Genomic DNA, 22,500 nt, shown 5'->3' on the forward strand with positions numbered 1-22,500 from the left:
GTACCTACCAAATGCTCTTGGGTGCCATTTTACTGATTGAATATGTCTTCTATCCATACCGGTGTGTTGGCTCAGTTGGTAGAGCGTCCGTCTCACAACCGGGAGGTCTGGGGTTCAAACCCCGGCCGCGTCAGACCAAAAGACGTTAAAAGATGGGAGTTGCTGCTACCCTGTTTGGTGTTCAACTATTAAATGGATAGAGCCTCGTCGATCTGGCGCTGCACAGCGGCTGCCGGGCCCACGATCAATTGGGCAAAGCAAATTTTCGGCGTTTTTCATGTCTATTTCGAACAATAAATTATGGATTTATCATTTTTCTTCCTTTCACTGCAGAGTAAAGGCGGTATCCTCTCAAAGACATGTGATTATATCCAGGAGCTAAGGCAGTCTAATACACGCATGGCCGAGAGTCTGAAGGACACAGAGAGACTCTCCGTCGACATTGAACTCATGAGGCAACAGCTCGAAGAACTCAAAGGAGAGAACGCCCTCTTGAGAGCACAGTTACAACAGGCGGGAATCGATCCGACAGGAAGTTCAAATTGAGAGACATTTTTTTTTTTTTTTTTGATGTCAGTAGGGGCGTCAGCTTTCATAGGGAGTTGATAAGTATTCGCTGAAGCCAGACTTTGTGCAAAAGCATTGGAAATACCTGTAACAGGGATATCTTTGGGGACAGCAAACTTGAGTGTACCACTGAGAAAGTGGGTAATTTCAAGTCAGGTGTTGGCCTTGGTGTTGAAATTTGGATTGCTTCCCCTAGCTTCAAAGCCTATTCCGAGTTTGTAAAACTGATCCAGATCACATTATTGACATCTCAACAACTAGTGAGTGACTTTTCAGGACCATCTTCATTCTATGTTTGGTGTTATAATCGTGTAAAAATTGACCTAATACCAACACCAAAAGGTCAACACTGAACTTGAAATCACCCATTCTTCAGCTAGCCTGATTAGCCTCAAGCAACTGTCTTGCTGGGGAATAGTGAAATAATGTCTTTACCATGAGGCGTTTTCAAGTAGAATTGCATTACGATTGCTAGTCATAAATCTCAATCTACCTTTGTTCAACCGCATGTGACTTATATCCAAACGGTGTCAATTTACCAATGAAAGCTGATGCCCCTCAGACTTCAAAGTTTTCATTTTTCTCTCTCCATTTTTGAGAATATTTTTCCAAGTCAGGACATGTTTGTATATTGGAGACACTTTCAGACTCAGCCAATTTGGTTATTTTTGTATTCGTAGTGGTAGAGTAGGCTTCTTCACTGGCGCCTATGAGTTTGTGCTGGAAAAAACAATTGGTTGCTTTATCAAAGCTTCAGCGGCAGTGTAGGCCCTGTTACACGAAGCTTAGCGACTGATCGTTAGGTTGATTTCTACCATTGATTACATTGGTTATTATGTATGATCAATCGTAAAGTCAACCTATGATTAATTGCCAAGTTTTAAGGCAACCGCACACCTTACGATTGGTCTGCGACCCGATTTCGGAAAAGAACCTAGTAGAATTTGATGCTAATACTCAGACGTGGATTATCTTCCTGTGTAACGTTCAAAATCATCGTACAAATACCTATGTTCAAATCTGTGACTTTGCTATCATCCTTCTTAGAATAAAAGCAAATTCAATATCTAGTCATAATGACGTCATAGCAGTCGTACTATGTTCAAATCTGTGACTATGCTATCATCCTTCTTAGTATAAAAGCAAATTCAATATCTAGTCGAAATGACGTTATAGCAGTCGTACAATTAGCTGCGTTTTGAAACTAATTTTGCATCTACTTCAAAACAAAGGCTTGCAATCTCTCAGAATGCTTATATTAGTATTCTTTCAATTTAAACCTGAAATAAAGTGATATGTTCCATTCACATTCTCAGAAAATGAGCAAAATGCGATTTGTTCCAAATGGGATCGCGAACAGTCGTAAGATGTGAGGTGGCCTTTATTGATAAAGGTCCGTGGACACATGTCTATCAGCATTGACTATACATGTCCCCTTTTAGCACCATGAATTTATTTTAGTTTTCATATCGTCAAACAGCAATGACAATGATTTCAGCCTTGCGTTTGCGTACAGTACCATAAAGTTGCCTAGAATCAATTCCAAATTAATCCTCACTGTCAAGTCTGTGGACAATATTTGTTCTCTGATAATGGCTAGATTTTCTGGTAACCCTGTTTCCATGGTCAAATGCAGCACTGTCATAAATATAAAAAGAAACTTTGTTGAATGAAAGAGTTCATAGGTCAGTATATAGAACAGACATGTTTCTGAGCAGTTAATTGGTAAAACCAAGGCAAAGTATAAACCAGACCAGAAGTGTTGACTTTGCCCTTCTTTAATTGCCCATAAATCATTCTACTTGTAATACCATAGAACCCTAATGTCCTAATCATGAAAATATCACTATTTGACTAAAATTTTGTGTGAAAACCTCGCAGAATATCAGATAATCTCGCACAATGATCTTTTCAGGAAAATGGGATTATACAAATGATGTTTTTACTAACTTTTGTGCCAGTTTTCTATTCCTATTGCCTAAACTGAGCTAAGTCCAAATTGCTTCCTAAATTTGTGGATTGATGTATCGCCTGCTCATATTTGCTTCTTTTATACTGGTCATACCCATATCAAAGTAGATATAAAGTTGGAGCAGGGCACTTGAAAATGCACATTCACAATATTAGATTTACCTCGCCTCTTTGCATCTCAGATGTTTTCAAATTTGATTTTCCCTATATAGATACCATACAGTAGTCACCATTTATACGTTCAATATATTTGCTTCCAATTTTGTTATTTAACATTTTTCTTTTTCTTTATCCTTTGAAAAATCTGTCATTTTGATCTATTTAATACTAGAAAATAATACTTCACTGCTGGACCAGTGATAAATCAGTTCTAACTTTCATAAACCGAGAAATAAACTTGTAGATATGAAAAATGTTGATGTGTTTTGCTGTTAACCTGATTGCATGCATAGTTTCGTGGTTTGTAAAAAGAAAGGCAAGACTCTTTATTATAAATATTTCATACAGTTGTTTCATATACTATTAGTGTGGACAAACTAAAATCTAGGGAAGCAATGTTTAATGTTCATTTGATTGTTATTATTCTAGGAGAAAAGAGTAGGTTGTTTTATACACCTCATAGATGAGTTGATTTAAACAGGAACTTATTTAGGTAATATTCAAACAGCTAGTAGGAGGCAAAGTATGCAGATTTTTAAAATATCTGCCATCATTTTGATGACCCTACATTTTTTAGAAGAAGTGATTTAGATCATTTGTAAATTTGTAACTGCTTTGTGTTTAACTTGCTTTGGCTTACAAGACATTCAGGGAAAATTCATCTGTTATGTAATTTATTTCTTATACACAGGCCTAACAAATGTTTAACTATCAACTATACTTGTAAATAATCTTAGTAGATAATGTCAGAAAGGCAATATTGGAAGTTCTGGATATATTATGTACTTTCAGAGATATTTGCATTAACATTAATCTTTTTCATTTTTGGCACCAATTTTTTGCTCAGTATGTTTCTGCATCTGTTGGTATCATATTGTTATATTTGTAACAAAAGTCTACTACTTTTTATCAAGACACTACTTGGAGACTGTTAGGGTCTGCATGCCAAGACTAGGGGTATTCTCAAACGTATCACCGAGCATTTTGTGAAACCAATTTTTTTTCTCCTTCATTTTTAAGACAAATTATTGTTCCCTTCTTTTTTTATATACCAAGAAGGTAAACACAAATAATGGTGTTTTATAATTGGATAAATGTAATTAAAGCTTTGCTGAGGTTTGATACCTGTTCAAAAACATCTCAAGTCTTTTGGCTCAATTATTTTATAACTCATTATTCTTTGAAATACTATGTCCCGTCAGGCTAAAACTAAAACCATGTTTCATTTTATAGTAGGCAAATATCTACCAATGATCAATCACTTCAGTAAAAATTGTTTTCTACTTAGGTTTTCTAATTTTTTTTTTGCAATTTCAAATCTGAGAGTCTATTGGCAATGATATATTAATGTGATGTCCATGTAACGTTGGTAAAATAGTTGATTTGAACTACAAAAAAATCAGAAAAGATTTCAAGATCAAACATGTATTACTATGGTAACTTCACTTCAAAACGTAAACAGCTGGCAGCCATCTGTTTGGAGGAGATTTTAAGCGTTCATATTTTTTTTGGTGAATGGAGCCAGTAGAGTTCAGCAGAACAACCAATGTTAACAAAGACATAAGCTTTCAGTCTATTCAAAGATAGCCACAACTGAATTGATCTTCACTGTCAAATAGAATACCTATGCTATATGGACATCTTGTCATTTTTGGACCCAACCTAATGGAATTACCATATACAACATTTCTACAATGCTGTGATATGAAAACACTTGTTTTTCTTTTATGAAATTTAGAATTTCCGAACAATTTCCTGCCTCTCTTAAAGGAAGGTTTTCATTTAATTAAGTTATTACCAATGGCAATTGCACATGCTTGGGAGAAATCAAACCTTCTTTCGCATCATAGTTTGGAAAAAATGTATATTTTTATATGTTGGAATTTAAAAAAAAATAATGGTTAGTGGGTATCATATTCATGACTACACATTGGCGGCGGAAGCCAAAAATGTTAGGAGGGGACAACCCAAAAAATGTTGACAAGCAAAAAAAAAAAGGTTTTCAACCAAAAATTTTAGGGGGGACGTATACGAAAATAAATTGACAAGCAAAAAAAAAAAAAAAAAAAAAAAAAAGGTCATCAACAACAAATTTAGGGGGGACCGTCCCCCCCTCCTCAAATTTAGGGGGGACACGTCCCCCTGTCCCCCCCGCTTCCGCCGCCTATGTGACTACAGGGTTTTTGCAATTGCTGAGCATCGTGCGGACGAAAACACCTCTCTTTTGTTAGCCATTGCTGCTCTAAATATAGACCAAATTTCATGTTATTTAATATCTTTATTAAGAAGAAAAATCATACTTTCAGGTCATGTATCTGGACTTTAAAAAAGCTATCATTTTCATGCAACAAAAGTTGTTGTTTTTGCACTTAATTTCTGGTTGAGCCCAAATAATTTTTAAATAATGATAAAGCTGAAGATCTAAGCTTTAATATGATATAATTTTTATAAGAAGAGATATCTTAGATGGGTCAGCAGCTAGCTTTTCATAGGCCAAGTACATTTAGCAGTTTAAAAACAAGAATACTGTGCTCTGATTGGTCATAAAGACCAAACACCCACCCAATTCTAATGTTCCCACGCTAATCTCTTCAAATTACGAGCGTCTGTATTTTTGAAAACACTATTCAACCAATCAGAACTCTGGATTTTATGTTATTCAGAAACCTTGTCTTGCGTTTTGGTGGAAAAGCTGGCTGCTGGCCCATCTAAAAGGTGCCCCATATCAAGAGTGACATTGTAAGAAAGTAGAGTTTGATCTTTCTGATATAAATAGTATTTGTGCCCAAAACACAAAATTTTGCACAATTTGCAAGAAAAAAAGAGCAAGAAAATTCCGTTTGAGGCATCTTTTCATGCCTGAAATTCACTTATTTATCAAAATGTTTTATTCAAAAGAAATGATTAGTATAAAAGAGTAATGTTTACTCTTGCATGTGGTATGAAAATAATCAATTTTACTCAAGGCAAAAGTGGTTAAATTCCTTGAGAAAAAGTCTCACAATTCACGAGATTTTGCAGGGATGTGAATTCAGCTACGAGAGGACTTGGATAATTCTTGCTCATTGCAGACTGACTGCCCCTTAGAAAGTTTTTCGTAGGCTTTATTTACACATTTAAACCCATAAACAAGTCGCCAAAATATGACTTCGGGGGGGGGGGGAGCTTGGGGAAAAAACATACCTTAAAGGTCAAGTCCACCTCAGAAAAATGTTGATTTAAATCAATAGAGAAAAATCAGACAAGCACAATGCTGAAAATTTCATCAAAATCGGATGTAAAATAAGAAAGTTATGACATTTCAAAGTTTCACTTATTTTCAACAAAATAGTTATATGAACGAGCCAGTTACATCCAAATGAGAGAGTCGATGACGTCACTCACTCACTATTTCTTTTGTTTTTTATTGTTTGAATTATACAATATTTCAATTTTTACGAATTTGATGATAAGGACCTCATTGCCTGAAGCACAAAATGTTAAAATAATGGAATTCCACGTGTTCAGGGAGGAATGAAACTACATTTCACATGACAATGACGAGGAAATAAAAATATTTCATATTTCATATAATAAAATACAAAAGAAATAGTGAGTGAGTGATGTCATCAACTCTCTCATTTGGATGTAACTGGCTCGTTCATATAACTATTTTGTTGAAAATAAGCGAAACTTTAAAATGCCATAACATTCTTATTTTACATCAGATTTTGATGAAATTTTCAGTGTTATGCTTGTTGAATTTTTCTCTTTTTATTCAAATCAAGTTTTTGTTGGGGTGGACTTGTCCTTTAAACACGTTTGGTTCAAATTAGTCCTTCATAATTTCATACATGATGAACTTGTCATTCGATGTCGCTTGACAAAGCTGATATTTATGATTCACTTATTTTTACTGTGCTGCATTTAGTGATCTTTGGAGTCATTTTGCTTTGTATGCAAATCAGTGAAACCAAATCCGTGCCAACTTTTCTGCCATATATCCCATCAATTCGTCTTGAAAAAAAAAACAAAGTTATAGTCATGGTTATGGGAAATTGGAACGAACATGGCTTCCTCTTCTAACGCGGAGATCGACAGGAGAATATCAGAACTACGCCGTGAAATCTTGTTCCATCAACCATCGGTCAAAGTGTCACGATTTGGTCAGAGATTTGGAGATGACCAGGCTGGACTTACCCTTGGTCTTGTTGATCTCGGGGAGTGCGGTTCAAGTGTTGTGTCCGCAATGAGAAGGGCTCTGAGGGGAGCCGTTGGAGAGCCATTTGTTCATATTGCTGACCATCAACAAGTATCTCAGGAAGATCGGATGGAGTATCTTTCCAACTCGCTCTCTGTCATGTGTAGAAATATTTCGTGCAGGAGTATGTTAACTTTTTTCTCTATTTCCCCTCCCTCAAATGATATATTTTTATTTTTAAAATAAATAACGTGTATTAAGGTGATAACAGGTGGGTGCGATGGAGGAAGGGGGGGGGCAGCGACGTACCCAGGATTTGCCAAAAGGGGGCAAATTTTTTGGAGGATATTTCTTCCGCGAAAAAAATTGACAAGCAAAAAGAAAAGGTCCTCAAGTTCAAGTGGGGGCACACGTCTGTTTTCATTGCATTTTTACATTACATATTATTAATTTTGCTTCTCAAAAGGGGGCATATCCCCTGGACCAGTTGTGACTCGTCGGGGGGCAATATCTGCCCCCCCCCCCGGTCCCGGCCCCAGGTACGCTAGTGGGAGGGGCTAAACAAGTCGTAGGTTTAAAAGTTCGGAAGGGGGCGTATGCTGATGAAAGGAATAACTATACGAGCAGAAATTTGACATGGAAAGCGAATGGGTGATTTTAAAAGGGAATCACCCGGCCACGACCTTTAATTTATTCAATCCCTATCTTCACTCTGATTGGATTTCGTTAAATCAGAACTGCCAATATGAAATTTTACGATGCCATATCTAAAAAAAGAAGACGTGGGTAAAAGATAAAAAAAATACCATTCCACAGAATGACGCCCTATACAGTCTTGACTCATCTCATACCACACTGCAAAATCTCTGGTGCTGATTTAACACCAGCCCGGAATTTATATATGTTCACACCAGAGAAGTATTAAAAACATGGGTTTCGTTTTGGTCTAACACCAGATAGGTGTTTATACAACACCAATTAGTATCAAAACAGCATCGGTTTGATTCCAAACTGGCGTTGTTTCAATTCTCTGGTGTGGACGTAGATTCCGGGCTGTCTGTATAATCTTACAAAGTTAATATTGTTTTATGCTAATTATTACTTGATGTTTGTTTCACTCAAATATTTAGTTCCTATGGAGCCCCCATTTATATAATTACTTTAATTTCAATGGTTTTTATCAGTGAATAAATAGTCCAATTTGTAGTTTATATCCATATGTATTTTCCGTTTTGATAACATTTTGTTCATTGTCATGTTATCATTTATGTAAAGATATTTGTTGAGTTCCATTATTAAGCATTGCCTATAGACAGTGGCTTAGAATATTGCTGATGTGGTTTACGGTACACCATGTGGAGTGTTATAGAAACAGTGGATAGAAGAAGTGGATAGGCGTGAATGTGGAGATTTGAGAGTAGAGTATTCTTTCTTGAAAATAGTCCTGAAAAGGACTGTAAACCAGAAGGAATGTTGAGTGAGAACAGCTTGAGTAGTAGAGCTGATGAGGAGATGCTGGCTTGAGTCGGCGAGTAGAGATCTAGATGATGAGTAGTAGAGAGACTCGACGTTTCGGGCAGGTTGACTGTCCGTCTTCAGGAGTGACTCCTGAAGACGGACTCTCAAATCTCCACATTCTCGCCTATCCACTTCTTCTCTTCTATCCACTGTTTCTATAACACTCCACATGGTGTACCGTAAACCACATCAGCAATTGTACATGCCACCTTGCAAACCTTCAAACAACATCTGGCTTAGAATGTGATTTTATTTATGTGTATGATGTCGATGTTATTTATTGTAATCGTGATTTTGTCATCATCAGGTCATTGACGGAAAACAGCTTTTGCTGATCTTTTGTACCTAAATAAATATATTCTAATAAATGAATATTCTACGACATAGAAAGACTTCACATTTTATAAATTACCACTTAATCCACCCCTTGTCTTTTTACTGCATTGTCTTATTAATTGCTATAGAAAAAAAAAACATTTACAAATTTGTCAATTTTTTTTATTGGCCAAACATGTATTATAACAAAGTATCTTTTTGTATTCTTTCCTTTTTGTTTACTTGTTTTCTTTTTTATGTTAATTTTTTAGATTATAACTTTTTATGTTAATTTTCACTTGTACTTATATATATTATCATGTTAATGTTCTATTTTATGTTTGTAAAGGGGAGGGCTTCATTGTAAAGCAGTTTTATAACTGAACCGAACTACCCTCCACCTTATTTTATCATTTGATATGAATAAAACATGAATAAATAAATTCAGTTAGGATACACCAAGAGGTGCACTTGGTCTCATACCATTCATTGTAGAATTGTTACATTTTTTTCTTACTGTTTAACAGTGCTTCACTCGTTCCATATTTCACAAATGATGTTATCAAGTTGACAAAACATATAACAGGTAAGTTAAGTTTGGAGATAAGCGTATATTACTTTTCATAAGGATTTTCCAGTAATTTTAGTAGTAGTAGTAGTAGTAGCAGCAGCAGCAGCGGTAGAAGTAGTAGTAGCGCAAGCTTTGAAACAGAGGGCTGTGGGTTCGAATCCCAGCCATGGCGTAATTTCCTTCAGCAAGAAACCGATCCACAATGTTCTGCACTCAACCCAGGCGAGGTAAATTGTACCGGTTGGAAGTATTTCCTTAAAAAGCTGTGTGCGCTATGTACGCCTAGCTTAGCCGGGCAATATAGGAGCGCCTTGAGCACCTGATGGATATGTGCGCAATATAAATACACTATATTATTATTAAAGTCGTAGTAGTAGTAGTAGTAGTAGTAGTAGTAGTAGTAGTAGTAGTAGTAGTAGTAGTAGTAGTAGTAGTAGTAGTAGTGGTAGTAGAAATAGTAGAGTGAGGCCTCGAACAAATTACTCTCATCAACTTGACAATTTCCCGTCTGTTTATTGCGGAAATTGCGTACTGAGTTTGAAACATTGTGATGTATGTTATTTCCGCGGAATCTGAATATATCATTTATTTACCATGCAAACAGGAAGGTTTCCGATCGCCATCATCATTTGCGACGCGAGAAGAAACGACGCCGTCAAGCTGATCGAATACCTGGAAAAGAGCCATATCACTGATATCTATCAACTACCAGAAGGTATCGATTCTCATCGGACTATGATATCGAACGAGGAACAGTTGGACCTCCTGAATATAATCCATAGATGTCTGGTGAACAGTGAAAAAATAACGCATGGTATTCAACGATTCCCGATGAATAGAAATGACACAGCGCATGCGTTTCAACAATATTCAGCAAATGGTGATAAGATAGTACAAGCTTTTAATCAATATCCGGTAAACAGTTATGAAATGGCGCATGCGTTCCAACGTCACCCGGTTGATAGTGATGAAATAGCGCATGCATCTCAGCAATGCCCAGTACATAGTGATGAAATTACTGAGAAAATGAAGGGCGTATATCTAACATGATTACTCCCCCCCCCCCTCGACTTTTGCAAACTTCAGGAAAAATCATTTTCATTTGCAAAGAGCATAACGACAATATTATCAGTGTGGCATGTCATTGATATAAAAAGTCATTTCCATTCTTTCTTGTAATAACTTCATAATGAAATTCAAATCTGAATTATATTTCTGACCTTTTTGTTGTATACTTATAAGTTTAAAACATTTTTTTCCAACTGAAATCTCACTTATGCATGACTCAATCAACCAACTGTTTCTCATTGTGTATATACAATCTTCAAATGTAAATAATATTCAATGTAAACTTTGCACAATTAGTCTTAGGACTACAGCATTGTATTCTGTTTTATATCTAATCTATCTATCTAATTTTCCGGCGTTTCCTTGTAAGACCATGCATGTCCAACTTCTTTGGCAGGGCCCTTGGAACGACTTATCTCTGGGGATGCTCTGATGTAAATTTGAAAAGCAATAAAAATGGTTATCGCTACAACATCGGGATCATGTGGGTCCAAAGAAATTTGAAAAGCAAAAAAAAAAAGAAGGGGAGAGTTCACTACAAAATGACGGTATTTTTGTTACATTTTCCCATCTTTACATATCTTCCAGAATACCTGCATGGGGGTGCTGCCTATGGAGAATAATACTCGCAGCACCCCAAAGGAAAATCTAGGGGGTTCTCCAGCACCCCCGCTTCCCAGGACCATGGACCTCCATGCTTCCTTCCCTTACTCATTGGGTGATTTCAAGTCCGGTGTTGACCATTTGGTGTTGGTGTTAGGTCAATTTTTACACGATTATAACACCAAACATAAAATGAAGATGGTCCTGAAAAGCAAATCACTAGTTGTTGAGGTGTTAATAATGTGAAATGGATCAGTTTTGCAAACTCTGGAATAGTTTTGAAGCCAGGGGACGCAATCCAAATTTCAACACCAACACCGAGGCCAACACCGGACTTGAAAGGCCTCGCGGTGTTGATGTTGGCGTTGACGGACGTGATCATGGACGTCGCCGGCTTTACCTTTTTTTACTTTTTAATTGGGTAAATATTTAGTACCACCATGACCACCCAATGCACACACCTCGCTCAAATCGGACCCTAAACACCTTATAAATCATTTGTCTTTTTATAACCTCGCAAATAGGACCGTAAACATGTAGTTTTCCTACATATACCCTTTTTTCAAATAGTGTTTTGACACCCTTATTACGTTACGTACATGTGCTTAACGTGCCCTATATCTCGAAAAAGAGATCCCTTTTACGTGTTTTTGGCCACGCATGGTATCCACTCGTCAATGGAAGTTCCCCCCCCCCCCCTCGAGTCATATACAAAGTCACACTCCACACTCAGTTTTTTCATTAGACTGTATGTATCGGTTAACCGATCTACGCCTCCTGCTTTGACGGTTTTTGTAGCACCCGATGTAGCTAGCTGGACCCTTGCCACTGCAGATTTCTTCTGTGAGCTTTAGGCTACATCAGTTTTGCTTCCGTATTTCTTCTCAGCACACAAACCTTAGGCTACCCAGAAATGGGTGAAGTTAATGTGCTAAAGATGATATCTGTGCATATCAATCCGGGATGTCAGGGAACTTCATTTCGTAGAGTTCAAGATCCTTAAAAAGCTTGTTAAGCCCCTGTGTTAAACTTGCCGTAAATTCAATTGCAGGCTGATGACTCACGAAATTCAATAGTCTCGCTCTTGAAGACCTTAGCCATAAAAATTCTATTTGTTTATACTGTGGTCCCATATGGTTCAGGGCGATCCTCTCCATCGGATATCCACTCTGCCTCTAATTTAGCGGAGCTCTTTTCCCTCCTACCTTCTGTCGGAGTTCGCAGTCTGGACATTGCCTAATGAAGGATCTGACATCTTCCTTCATTTCTAACAAGTAGAAAAGTTCCTGTACCTTGTGTCCTACCATGGGAGAGGAGTGTGGGTCCTGTAGTACCTCTGGTATCAGAGCTTTAGGTAGTACATATCGCCACCTGACATCTCGTCCATCTCCTGATTCCCACCTCCTGTAGAGAACACCATCTTTGACCTCTAGCTGGTCCCAGTGATCCAGAAGAACCTTGACCTTAAAAGGATATGCCGTCGCCTCTTCCCGGGATGGCTTCCTCCCTTCCACCAGTACATTCCTGACTGGATTTATGTTAGGACCTTCCAGTTGGGCCTCTTGGATATCAGCTAGATTGTTATTCATCAACGTGATGACGTTGATATTCCCAGTGTCTTCGAGATAGAGCGTCAGCGTTGCTGTGAATCCTTCTAGCTCTGTGTATAATCTCAATGTCGTAGCTTGCTATGACTTCTGCCCAGCGTGCCAGCTGACCTTCAGGTTGCCGGAAATTCATCAGCCATCTCAGAGCTCCATGATCAGTCCTCAACTGGACGTGGCGACCATACAAATACTTGTATGCTTGTAGTGTTTGAGGTACACTACTACAGCAAGTAGTTCCATCTGGTTTGCTTAGCACTCGGCTTCCAAAGGCAATGCCCGTTCCTTACCATTCTGTATCTGGGAGAGTACACCACCGATGCCATTATTGCTGGCATCTGTGTCCAGAATGAACCTTCCCTCCACAGTAGGGTATACCAGTATTGGAGCCGTGACTAGTCTGTGCTTCAGTTCCACGAAGGCTTCTTGGTAGTCCTGGTTCCACTCGGAACTTCCGCCCTTTCACTGTCAGTTGGTACAGAGGTCTAGCAATTTTGGCAAAGCCTTCAACGAAACGACGGTAATGAGATGCAAGTCCCAAGAATCCACGGACCTCCCTCACTGACTCGGGTCTGTGCCATGTCCTGAGTGTTTCTGTTATGTCCTGCTAAGTCGATATGCCTTCTGCAGATACGACGTGCTCGAGGTATGAAACAGAAGTCTTCAACAAGTTGCACTTCTTTGGCTTCAACGTCAGCCCTGTCTGTCTTAGACGTTCAAGCACCAGCTGCAGCCTCACCATCTCCTCATCAATTGATTTCCCGAACACGATCACGTCGTCTAAGAAGACCAGTAGAGTCTCCCAGTGCATTCCTCTCAGTACCTGGTCCATGAGCCTTTCAAATGTTGCTGGGGCGTTGCACATGCCCAAATGCATAACTTCCCAGGTATACTAGTCACCCATCTGCTAGGAAAGCTGAATTCCCTTAGCATGCGAGTCAAGCTCTACCTGCCAGTACCCACTAGCAAGGTCCAACGTTGAAAACCACTTGGCCCCAGAGGGTGCGTCAAGGGTCTCGTCGATACGAGGTAGAGGATATGCATCCTTAATGGAAACACTATTTAGTTGCCTGTAATCAACACAGAAGCGTTGGGAGCCGTCTTTCTTCTTGACTAAGACGATGTTGGCTGTCCACGGACTGTCTGAAGGCTCGATGAGTTCCCTGTCCAGAAGATCGTTGACATGCTTTCTGATTTCATCTAGCTGTCCAAGCGGATGTTTCTGTGGCCTAGTGTTTGATTAGCCTGGTCTATCCGGTGTCAACTGTATGGTTCACCAGGTTAGTTTTCCCCAAGTCATGGTCTCCTTTGGAAAAGACATCCTGGTATGTAGTCTTTAGCTTAGCAATAGGTGCATGGTGCTCTGGTACCTCTAGTATACTCCACTCGTACAAATTAGTCAAATACTCTGGTAGATCAATCTCCTAACTGGAAAGCTAAGATGCCTGGATATCAGGATCTGATACTGATGTCAGATGTCCTAGCTCCATCCCTTTGTTTATCACCCGTTGTGATCCTGTAGGGTTGTACACTCTAACTGGAACTACTCCATTACTAGTTCCTACGAGGGTCCTGGCCAAGATTATGCCTTTCTGTGTAAGTTGACGTCTATCATTTGATGCTTCGACCATGCCTGTAACGTCGTCCGAAACCCCGTCCAGTACTTTTCCTGTAATGCCTTCTCGGCCTGCCTGTATGGTGTACATCTCAGTAGCTATGATGCGGAAGCAAGTTCTTGTTTTGACTTCCTGGCGACAATGAACTGAACCCCACTTGGTTTCCATAGTAGAAGTCTCCAAGTTAAGCCTTGCTCCTAACTGCAGAAGATTATCCATGCCTAAGACTCCATCGCTACAGACATCAGCGACTATCAGGGTGATCCTTGCCTTCCCGTGGCCTATTATCATTTCTTTGCGGATATTTCCGTCCACCTCTAGGTGTGAGCCGTCTGCCAGCATAACTTTCTCTGTAGTAGTTTGTACCGTAGGCTTCTCTTGTAAGATCCCATAGCCTGCCTTGGAGATGTATATATCTGTTGCTCCCTTGTCTACCAGAAAACTCAACTGTGTCCCACCGATAGTGACTGGCACATACATGCCCTTCAGAATTCCTTTGTTGATTTCTCCATTGTACCTGGTTGTAACTATAGGCTGTGTGGTATTTGGTGTTGACGGGCTGGTGCATCCAGATTCCTCGGCCACGCCATGCCCCCTTGGTGTGACCTTACTTCGTTTGTTGAGCCCTGTTTTTGTTGCTCGGATTGTTGAATCTGAGCCTCATCTTCTTTTTGCACTTCCTCTTCATGTGGCCTTTCATTCCACAAAAGTAGCAACTACCATCGAACTTATTTGAATTCCCCTGCTGCTGCTGTTGTTTGTCACCAGGATCATTAGTCTGAGGTTGTTGCCGTAGTGCGGTCCAGGTGGCCTTCTAATTCTTCCTTCAAGCTAGCTACCATGGTTTGATCACTTCTGAGATTGGTTCAGAAGTTGATTTATCTTCCTCATCCTCCCTTGTTATCGCCCTGCTGTACTTAAGCTTCCTGCTGCTTCTCTGATCCTCTAAATGATGGAAGTGCCCCCCCCCCCCTCGATCCACATACAAAGTCACACTCCACACTCAGTTTTTCATTAGACTGTATGTATCGGTTAACCGATCTACGCCTCCTGCTTTGACGGTTTTTGTAGCACCCGATGTAGCTAGCTCGACCCTTGTCAGTGCAGATTTCTTCTGTGAGCTTTAGGCTACATCAGCTTTGCTTCCGTATTTCTTCTCAGCACACAAACCTAAAGCTACCCAGAACTGGGAGAAGTTAATGTCTGCTAAAGATGATTTATGTAACAATTGGCTATCCATACTTAAACCACAACTTTAAACCTGCGTTTAAGTTAAACTCGACTTCAGAATACGGGCCGTAGAGTTTAAGATCCTTAAAAAGCTTGTTAGACCCCGGTGTTAAACTTGCCGTAAATTCAATTGCAGCCTGATGACTCACGAAATTCGACAGTCTCGCTCTTGAAGACCTTAGCCCAGATGCAATGCATGCATGATTTTTTTTGTTTATACTTTTCTCCTTTTTTTAATCGACTTGAATTTATTTCCATTAAAACAATTGACAATACATACAAGATAATACATGTGAAATCGGACAAATGAAAACAGGAGGGTGGCCGCAGTATCAATCACGATGTTGCTGGTCTAATGAGAAGTCCTTTTTGGTAAAACATGGGCAAATGAAACCAAAATTTTAAATGATTTCCAGCTTTGAAATTCATAAGCGTACATTTATAAACTTCGTTTTTTTTCTCGTAAACGAAACATTCTCTATTCTGATCGAATCTGAATTCATGTTGATATTTGAAATATGTATTTTGTGTAAATGAGTCTGGTGACTTAATGTACATGGTGGATGGATAATCGATGTATGATTGGATTCTTATGTATGATTTCTTGTTACAATACATTGGGTGATTTCAAGTCCATTGTTGGCCTTGGTGTTGGTGTTGAAATTTGGATTGCTTCCCCTGGCTACAAAACTTATTCAGAGTTTGTAAAACTGGTCCAGATCACATTATTAACACCTCAACAAATGGTGAATTTTCAGGACTTTCTTCACTTCATTTTCGGCGTTATAATCGTGTAAAAATTGACCTAACACCAACACCAAAAGGTCAACACCGAACTTGAAATCACCCATTGAGTCTGCTGCCATGTTATCAATATATTTTTCATCTCATTTGTAAAGTCCCCTCCCCAAGATGTGCATTCCCATACCACTTTAGTTCCATTTCCCCATGATCAAACCAGAGGCGTGGCTACGTGGGGCCTGGGGGCACGTGCCCCCAGAGATTTGGTGTGTTCTCAAGGCCCCGCCCTCTGAAAAAAAAATGTTCTGCTGAGAACAAATTTTAGGGCCTAAGTTACAGCTTCATTTACATTTCTTGCTTAAAAGTATTATACATATTTCTCTGACAATGAGAGCACAGATGCCTACATGTTTTTCACACATAGGCGGATCCAGGGGGCCGAGGGGTCCCCCCTCCCCTTCTGGAGGAACAAACAAAAAAGGGGAAAGAGAGAAAAAGAGGGAAAGAGAGGAGGGAAAAAGATGATGAAAATATGAGGAGGATTACGAGTGAATAAAAATCTCTAAAATGTCACTATTTAACATCTTCGATCATATTGACCCTTTTTCGGATCGAAATATTAAATATTTTCAGCTCGCTCTTCGAGCTCACATTATTGATCTTCATGATTTAAAAAAATGTATTCAGAATGCCCAGATTCCAGGTTTAAATCTAAATCACGCGCATGTTCTTAATTTTTAAAACGTGCTTAAATTATCCAGTTTCAGATCGAAATATCAATAATTTTCTGCTCGCGCTTGGCGCTCGCAGCAATACGCATCTTGTTTAAGATCACAAACATATTGCACAGAATGTAAAATTTTCAGGACAAAATACATGAAATTTCCAACAAAAAATGATACGAATTACGAGATTGTTTCATATTCATAAGAATAAAACTTTAAACCGGCCGATCGGGAAAATATAGGTAAAAAATAAAACATTTGGGCCCCCTATTGGCGAAAGCTGGATTCGCCCCTATCACATAGACACACATACACAGTGTTTTTTTTTCGGTGTGTGTATTACAAACACCGAAAAAATCCCTCTCCCCCCCAAAAAAAATAAGCGATACCCCCCCCCCCCCTCCGGAAGAAAATCCTAGTTACGTCACTGCTACGCCCCTGCTCTCGTTTGGAATCAACATTATCTTCATGGTTGTAGCTCTTGGGTAAACCTTCGAGTTGAACGTGTCTTTATTTTCAAGCATTCAAATCATGAATCGAGGGCTAGCTCGACAAACGCACATACACACCCACACATTCACACACATACGCATAAACCCACACTTATCATTTGGGGGTCGCTAAGCGTACACTACGCGAACTAAGTATAATAGTTCCAGACTAATACGGTCTGGATCTCAAGGCTAGTTTATATCACGTCAGCTATACATTTCATAATGTACCAACGATATTTATTTATGCTCATCTGTGAAAATTTGTATCATATATTATTATTGTTTGTATTGAGTTACTGGTGTTTGAAAATGTGAAATGTGTATATGAATAAACCTTGAACCTTGAAACCTTAATTTATGAGTTTCAGCCAACAATTCAATGTATGCATACATAAATTTACTATATACAATTCCTTCGATGTTCTAAAGTATCTTCCATGTGTGTTATGCCTCGTATGAGAAATAAGTAACATATTCTAATGTGAAATGTAATCCCTGCTTATGGTTTTTGAAAATACAATGTTTGCGATTTATTCGGATTCACTCCAAATTTACTGTAATCATAATTCACTCCTTCATTCAACATCATGATACCTCTCGATTGCATATGTCTTTATCATTGCATATGGGAACGACATAACTTGCCTGATATAGCAACATTCTAGGTTGGTCGAAAATGAGAATTCATTGTGTGAAATAAGATTGCATTTAATAATTTCATTCAGCAAGAAACTGATCCACAATGTGCTGCACTCAACCCAGGTGAGGTAAATGGTACCGGTAGGAAGTAATTCCTTATAAAGCTGTGTGCGCTATGAACGCCTAGCTTCGACGGGTAATATAGGAGCGCCTTGAGCACCTAACAAGGTGGATATGTGCGCAATATAAGTACCCTATATTATTATTATTATTAATGATAATAAAAAAAGAGTTTTACCCCAAATTTGTTTGATCATTTATTTCATATTCACATAAAAACAGGTCACTACAATATATAATGAATGCAATTATACAACTTGATACAAATATAAAGAAATAACACTGTCATTATAATACCTTTCAATCGAAAAGAAAGAAAGGGTTAAACATACAAAAATTGGCAGTTAAAGTGAAAAAAAAGAAACTAGAATAAGGCCATGTAGCCCCGCCGTAAAATAAGCTCCCTTATACCCGGCCAATACAAAGTATTATTATAGATAATTACCGGTACTAAAAAAAACATAGAAAATATGGGAAAAACATAAAGAACACATAACAAGTTATAAAGAAATATCAGTCAGAGGAACATTGAAAATGCACTGTGGTGTTGTTTTAACACCAACCTGGAATCTATATATGTCCACACCAGAGAAGTATTGAAACAACACCATTTTGGAATCAAACTAAGGCTGTTTTAAAACTAATTGGTGTTGTATGAACACCTATCTGATGTTAGACTAATACGAAAACCGGTGTTGTTTAACACTTCTCTGGTGTGGACGGATATAGATTCCTGGCTAGTGTTAAATCAACACCGGAGTTTTTGCAATGTGGAAGGGGGGTCTGGTAATACTATTATAAATGTACAGTACATATTAGTCAGTATTGGGACAAAAATATTTTTTTTTAGATGTTTCCTAAATGATTATAATAACGGTTTATTAAAAAGAATATAATAATTTGATAATGATTTCCAAATCATTGGTAGACTACATCATGGATATTTTTCTTCATACGCAAATAAAACATTCCAACTATGAAAATCAGATTGATTTCTCGTATTGTAATTGTGAATATGAAAAATTGTAGAAAATAAAGCTGAAGTGTTGTACGGAAGATTATGAAATGCAAGTACCCTAGCACTGCTGTGTGATACCGATATAAATCAAGTATATTAAGTTGAAGAGAGGAGCAGAATGGGCAATGTAATGGCTGTTCGTGCAAAGTCGTAAAGCTCTAGCTCGTGATTTTTTTGGGGGATGGGGTTCGTGCTTGCATGATTAAAAGACATAAATAAATGGAAAACTTGAAATACCAAATTAAAGAAAAATTACATACGCAAACAATTTCATAATAAAGATTGTCGTTAAAAGTGCCTGTTAGTAAGAAATGATACACTCTAAACATAGGGTACGGTGTAAAAACTTACACTGGTTGGTGTCCCTAGATTATATTAACACCCTGAGGTGTTAGAATTAAACCAAAGAGATTGAATATAACACCAAACAGTGTTAAATTAACATCCAAAGGTGGTGTAGTAAGACAAATGGGTGTTGAATTAACACTGTACATCAAACACCGGATTATAACGACTGGTTTGCTCCTCGATTAGTTAACACCTCAGTGTGTGTTTGGTGTGGCTTGTCATTGTGTGCTAGAGACCCCCGGGCCCGGGGGGCACTCGACCCAAAAAGTGGTAGGGGTGTCCCGCGGGCGAGACAAAAAAACGGGGGCCTTGGAGTGGGCTTATTGTAAAAAGGAGGGTCCTCGGAACGGGCTTCGGAACTACAATTTTGTGAAAACGGGGGTCCTGGGAACGGATCACCAGCGTGTGAGTACGTGCGTATGCACCCCTATGGAACGGCATGCGTGCATGATGCAGCTAGCGCGGCCTTCGCCGGGTGCGCTCGCGCAAAGACGATGGTCGGACAGCGCTCGGCGGCCGCTTTTCACCAAAATTGCAGCAGATCAATGCGACTGGAACGGCGTAACGAAAAATATGCGAAGCTTTGGAGCTTATTTCTTTCTTCTTTTTTTCGACAAGAACAAAATGCTATGCCTTGGAGCGGCTTTCTTTTTTTTTCTCAATAAGACAAAAATGCTATGCCTTGAAACGGAAATTTAGGTGTAAAAATGGGGGTCCCCTCCTCGGCACATACCCACTATGCTTTATATACTGAGTGCCCCCTCCCCCCCGGGCTAGAGACTGTGAACAATCCTTCAATCTTTTCGAATTACATTGAATTGATGATGGTGATGATGATGATAATTGTGATAATAATAATGATACATTAGTATAGTGATAATGATGATGACGATTATGAAAATAATAATGAAGATAATGATGATAATAATAAAGTAATAATAATAATCATAATAATAATGAAATATTAATAATGATGATAATAATAATAACAATAATGTAAATAATATTATTATTAATAATTTCATTATTACTATTGTTATCATTATTATTATTATACTTATTATTCTAATCAGGGTATACTTTTGAAAAGTGGTTGTAAAACAAGCATTAGCAGATCGTAGCAGCCATGCATGTAGATCGAGTGACAATAGAAAAAAAAAATGATTGCTTTATTGGCGTTCTTTATTTTTATACGTTGAAATTGAACTTTTATTGTCAAGTTAGGAGTCTTCTCTGAGGCACACACTGTATAATGTGTACACTGACACATTGTTGGCTATAGGTCCCCCCATCCCCCCCCCCCCCCTTCCTCTCGATAAAGCTGTATAAACTGCGGTGTTAAAACTGACACCTATTGGTGTTAATAGAGGACCATGCCCTCAGGTGTTAAGATTACACCCTAGAAATTAAACATGAATTACACCAAAGAGTGTAAGTGTAACAACAAAAGTTGTTGTAATAACACCTATAGGTGTAAAACTAACAAAACCAATTTAACAACGGTGTAAAATAACTCGTTTGGTCCTCTATGTACACCGGCTAACACCACAAGTTTTTGCTGTGAACATTACAAAAGAGTGATAGAATTAATAAGCCCAGATGATTTGTGTCGAACGAACATCATGAACCTACTTACATGACTTATATATTTATATATAAGTGGAGCGTTGTTTCCCAGTGGATAAGTCTTCTGACTTTGAAACAGAGGGTCGTGGGTTCGAATCCCAGCCATGGCGTAATTTCCTTCAGCAAGAAATGTATCCACATTGTGCTGCACTCGACCCAGGTGAGGTGAATGGGTACCCGGCAGGATTAATTCCTTGAATGCATGAGCGCTGAGAGGCAGCTCGAGCTAAAGCCGGGTAATAATAATAACAACGCGCTTCGGAATAGAATATTTCTAGATAGATGGTGCTATATAAATGCCTATTATTATTATTATTATTATTATATAGTAAATAGTGGTAGTAAAATACGAGCTGTGATTGGCTGGATTGGTACCACGTGACCTCCCTTCAAAAAGTTATATTGTACATATGTACAACTTTCAATTTTTGGATGGCAAAACCCGTGTTAAATGAATGGGAAGAATGTCGATTAATTTGTTTTCAATCGATATATTTGTATATCGATTTCCCAAAGTAGCATTTTTATAATTTCCGATAGCAGATAGAAATACAAATTTACGTGGTTTAACCCCTTGCAGCAGATGACAAATTGAACATCGTGTTCAATTGGAATTTCACAAATATAAGGTAAGAAGAACGTATGCCATCTAGATCTAGACTGTGGTAAAATCCATGGTTGGGGGCTTAGATTGAGGGATCTATTTACTATAATAAATAGTGAACTTCTATCATACAATATTACTGGACTATATGAACTCCAAATATAAAATTATCCCTCGTGCAAGCCTATTTCACCTCGGCCTTCGGCCTCGGTGAAATAAACCTGCACTCGGATAATTTTATATTTGTCGTACATATAATCCAGTATATTGTACAATAGATTGTACACTATCTATATAACATTTATATTCCGTAAAGCTTTCCCTGCATTTGAAGTAAAAACACAACGTAATGAAATGAGTTAGACATAATTTCGAAATACATAACAATATGCAATCTCTATTAATGGTTCTGGGGCCTGTTGCAGAAACGTTCAAACGCAAGTCAAAATATCAAGCGCAACTTCCTAAATCGGGTGCTTTATTGGCTGAAATTCAAGTTGCGCAAGATTTTTTGAGCTGCGTAAGATTTTTTGAGTTGCATTTGATCGCAACTCTTTCTGCAACGGGCCTCAGGGCGGCAGGGCCACTAATTGGGTACTGCTATAAGTGTTGACGCTCGGGGGGCATAATTCCATTGACGGATGGATACCAGACGTACCCATGTGATTTCGGAAAGCACCCTAAACAAATATTTTCCATATTCTGACAATGCACCCCTTACACCCCTTAACAAATATTGGCGTGTGAAACCAACAAGATTTGGAGAAAAAAAATACTGTTCCC

General features: G+C 38.5%; 2 protein-coding genes across 2 annotated transcripts in view; both read left to right on the forward strand.

Annotated features, from left to right (window-relative positions):
• Window positions 1-784, forward strand: part of LOC121420461 (upstream stimulatory factor-like) — a 26,792-nt gene extending 26,008 nt beyond the window's left edge. Inside the window, 1 exon segment of the mRNA XM_041615107.1 lies at window positions 334-784. Within this exon segment, the coding sequence (XP_041471041.1) occupies window positions 334-546 (213 nt within the window). The 3' untranslated portion in view covers window positions 547-784.
• Window positions 785-6,745: 5,961 nt separating this feature from the next.
• LOC121419706 lies at window positions 6,746-11,806 on the forward strand. Its single transcript, XM_041614164.1, has 5 exons — window positions 6,746-7,083; window positions 9,238-9,296; window positions 9,886-10,196; window positions 10,938-11,067; window positions 11,751-11,806. The coding sequence occupies exons 1-5, from the start codon at window positions 6,746-6,748 to the stop codon at window positions 11,804-11,806; spliced, it is 894 nt and encodes a 297-aa protein (XP_041470098.1).
• Window positions 11,807-22,500: the final 10,694 nt, after the last annotated feature.

Source organism: Lytechinus variegatus, chromosome 8 (genome assembly GCF_018143015.1).
Source record: "Lytechinus variegatus isolate NC3 chromosome 8, Lvar_3.0, whole genome shotgun sequence".
Classification (NCBI taxonomy): Eukaryota; Metazoa; Echinodermata; class Echinoidea; order Temnopleuroida; family Toxopneustidae; genus Lytechinus; species Lytechinus variegatus.

Bases quoted from the DNA above. Each gene is read 5' to 3' on its own strand.
- LOC121419706 (XM_041614164.1), top strand. From the start codon at position 6,746: ATGGCTTCCTCTTCTAACGCGGAGATCGACAGGAGAATATCAGAACTA. The intron at 9,297-9,885 runs GTAAGTTAAGTT...CCATGCAAACAG, and splicing joins GTTGACAAAACATATAACAG to GAAGGTTTCCGATCGCCATC. The intron at 11,068-11,750 runs GTGATTTCAAGT...CGGTTTTTGTAG, and splicing joins TTCCTTCCCTTACTCATTGG to CACCCGATGTAGCTAGCTGG.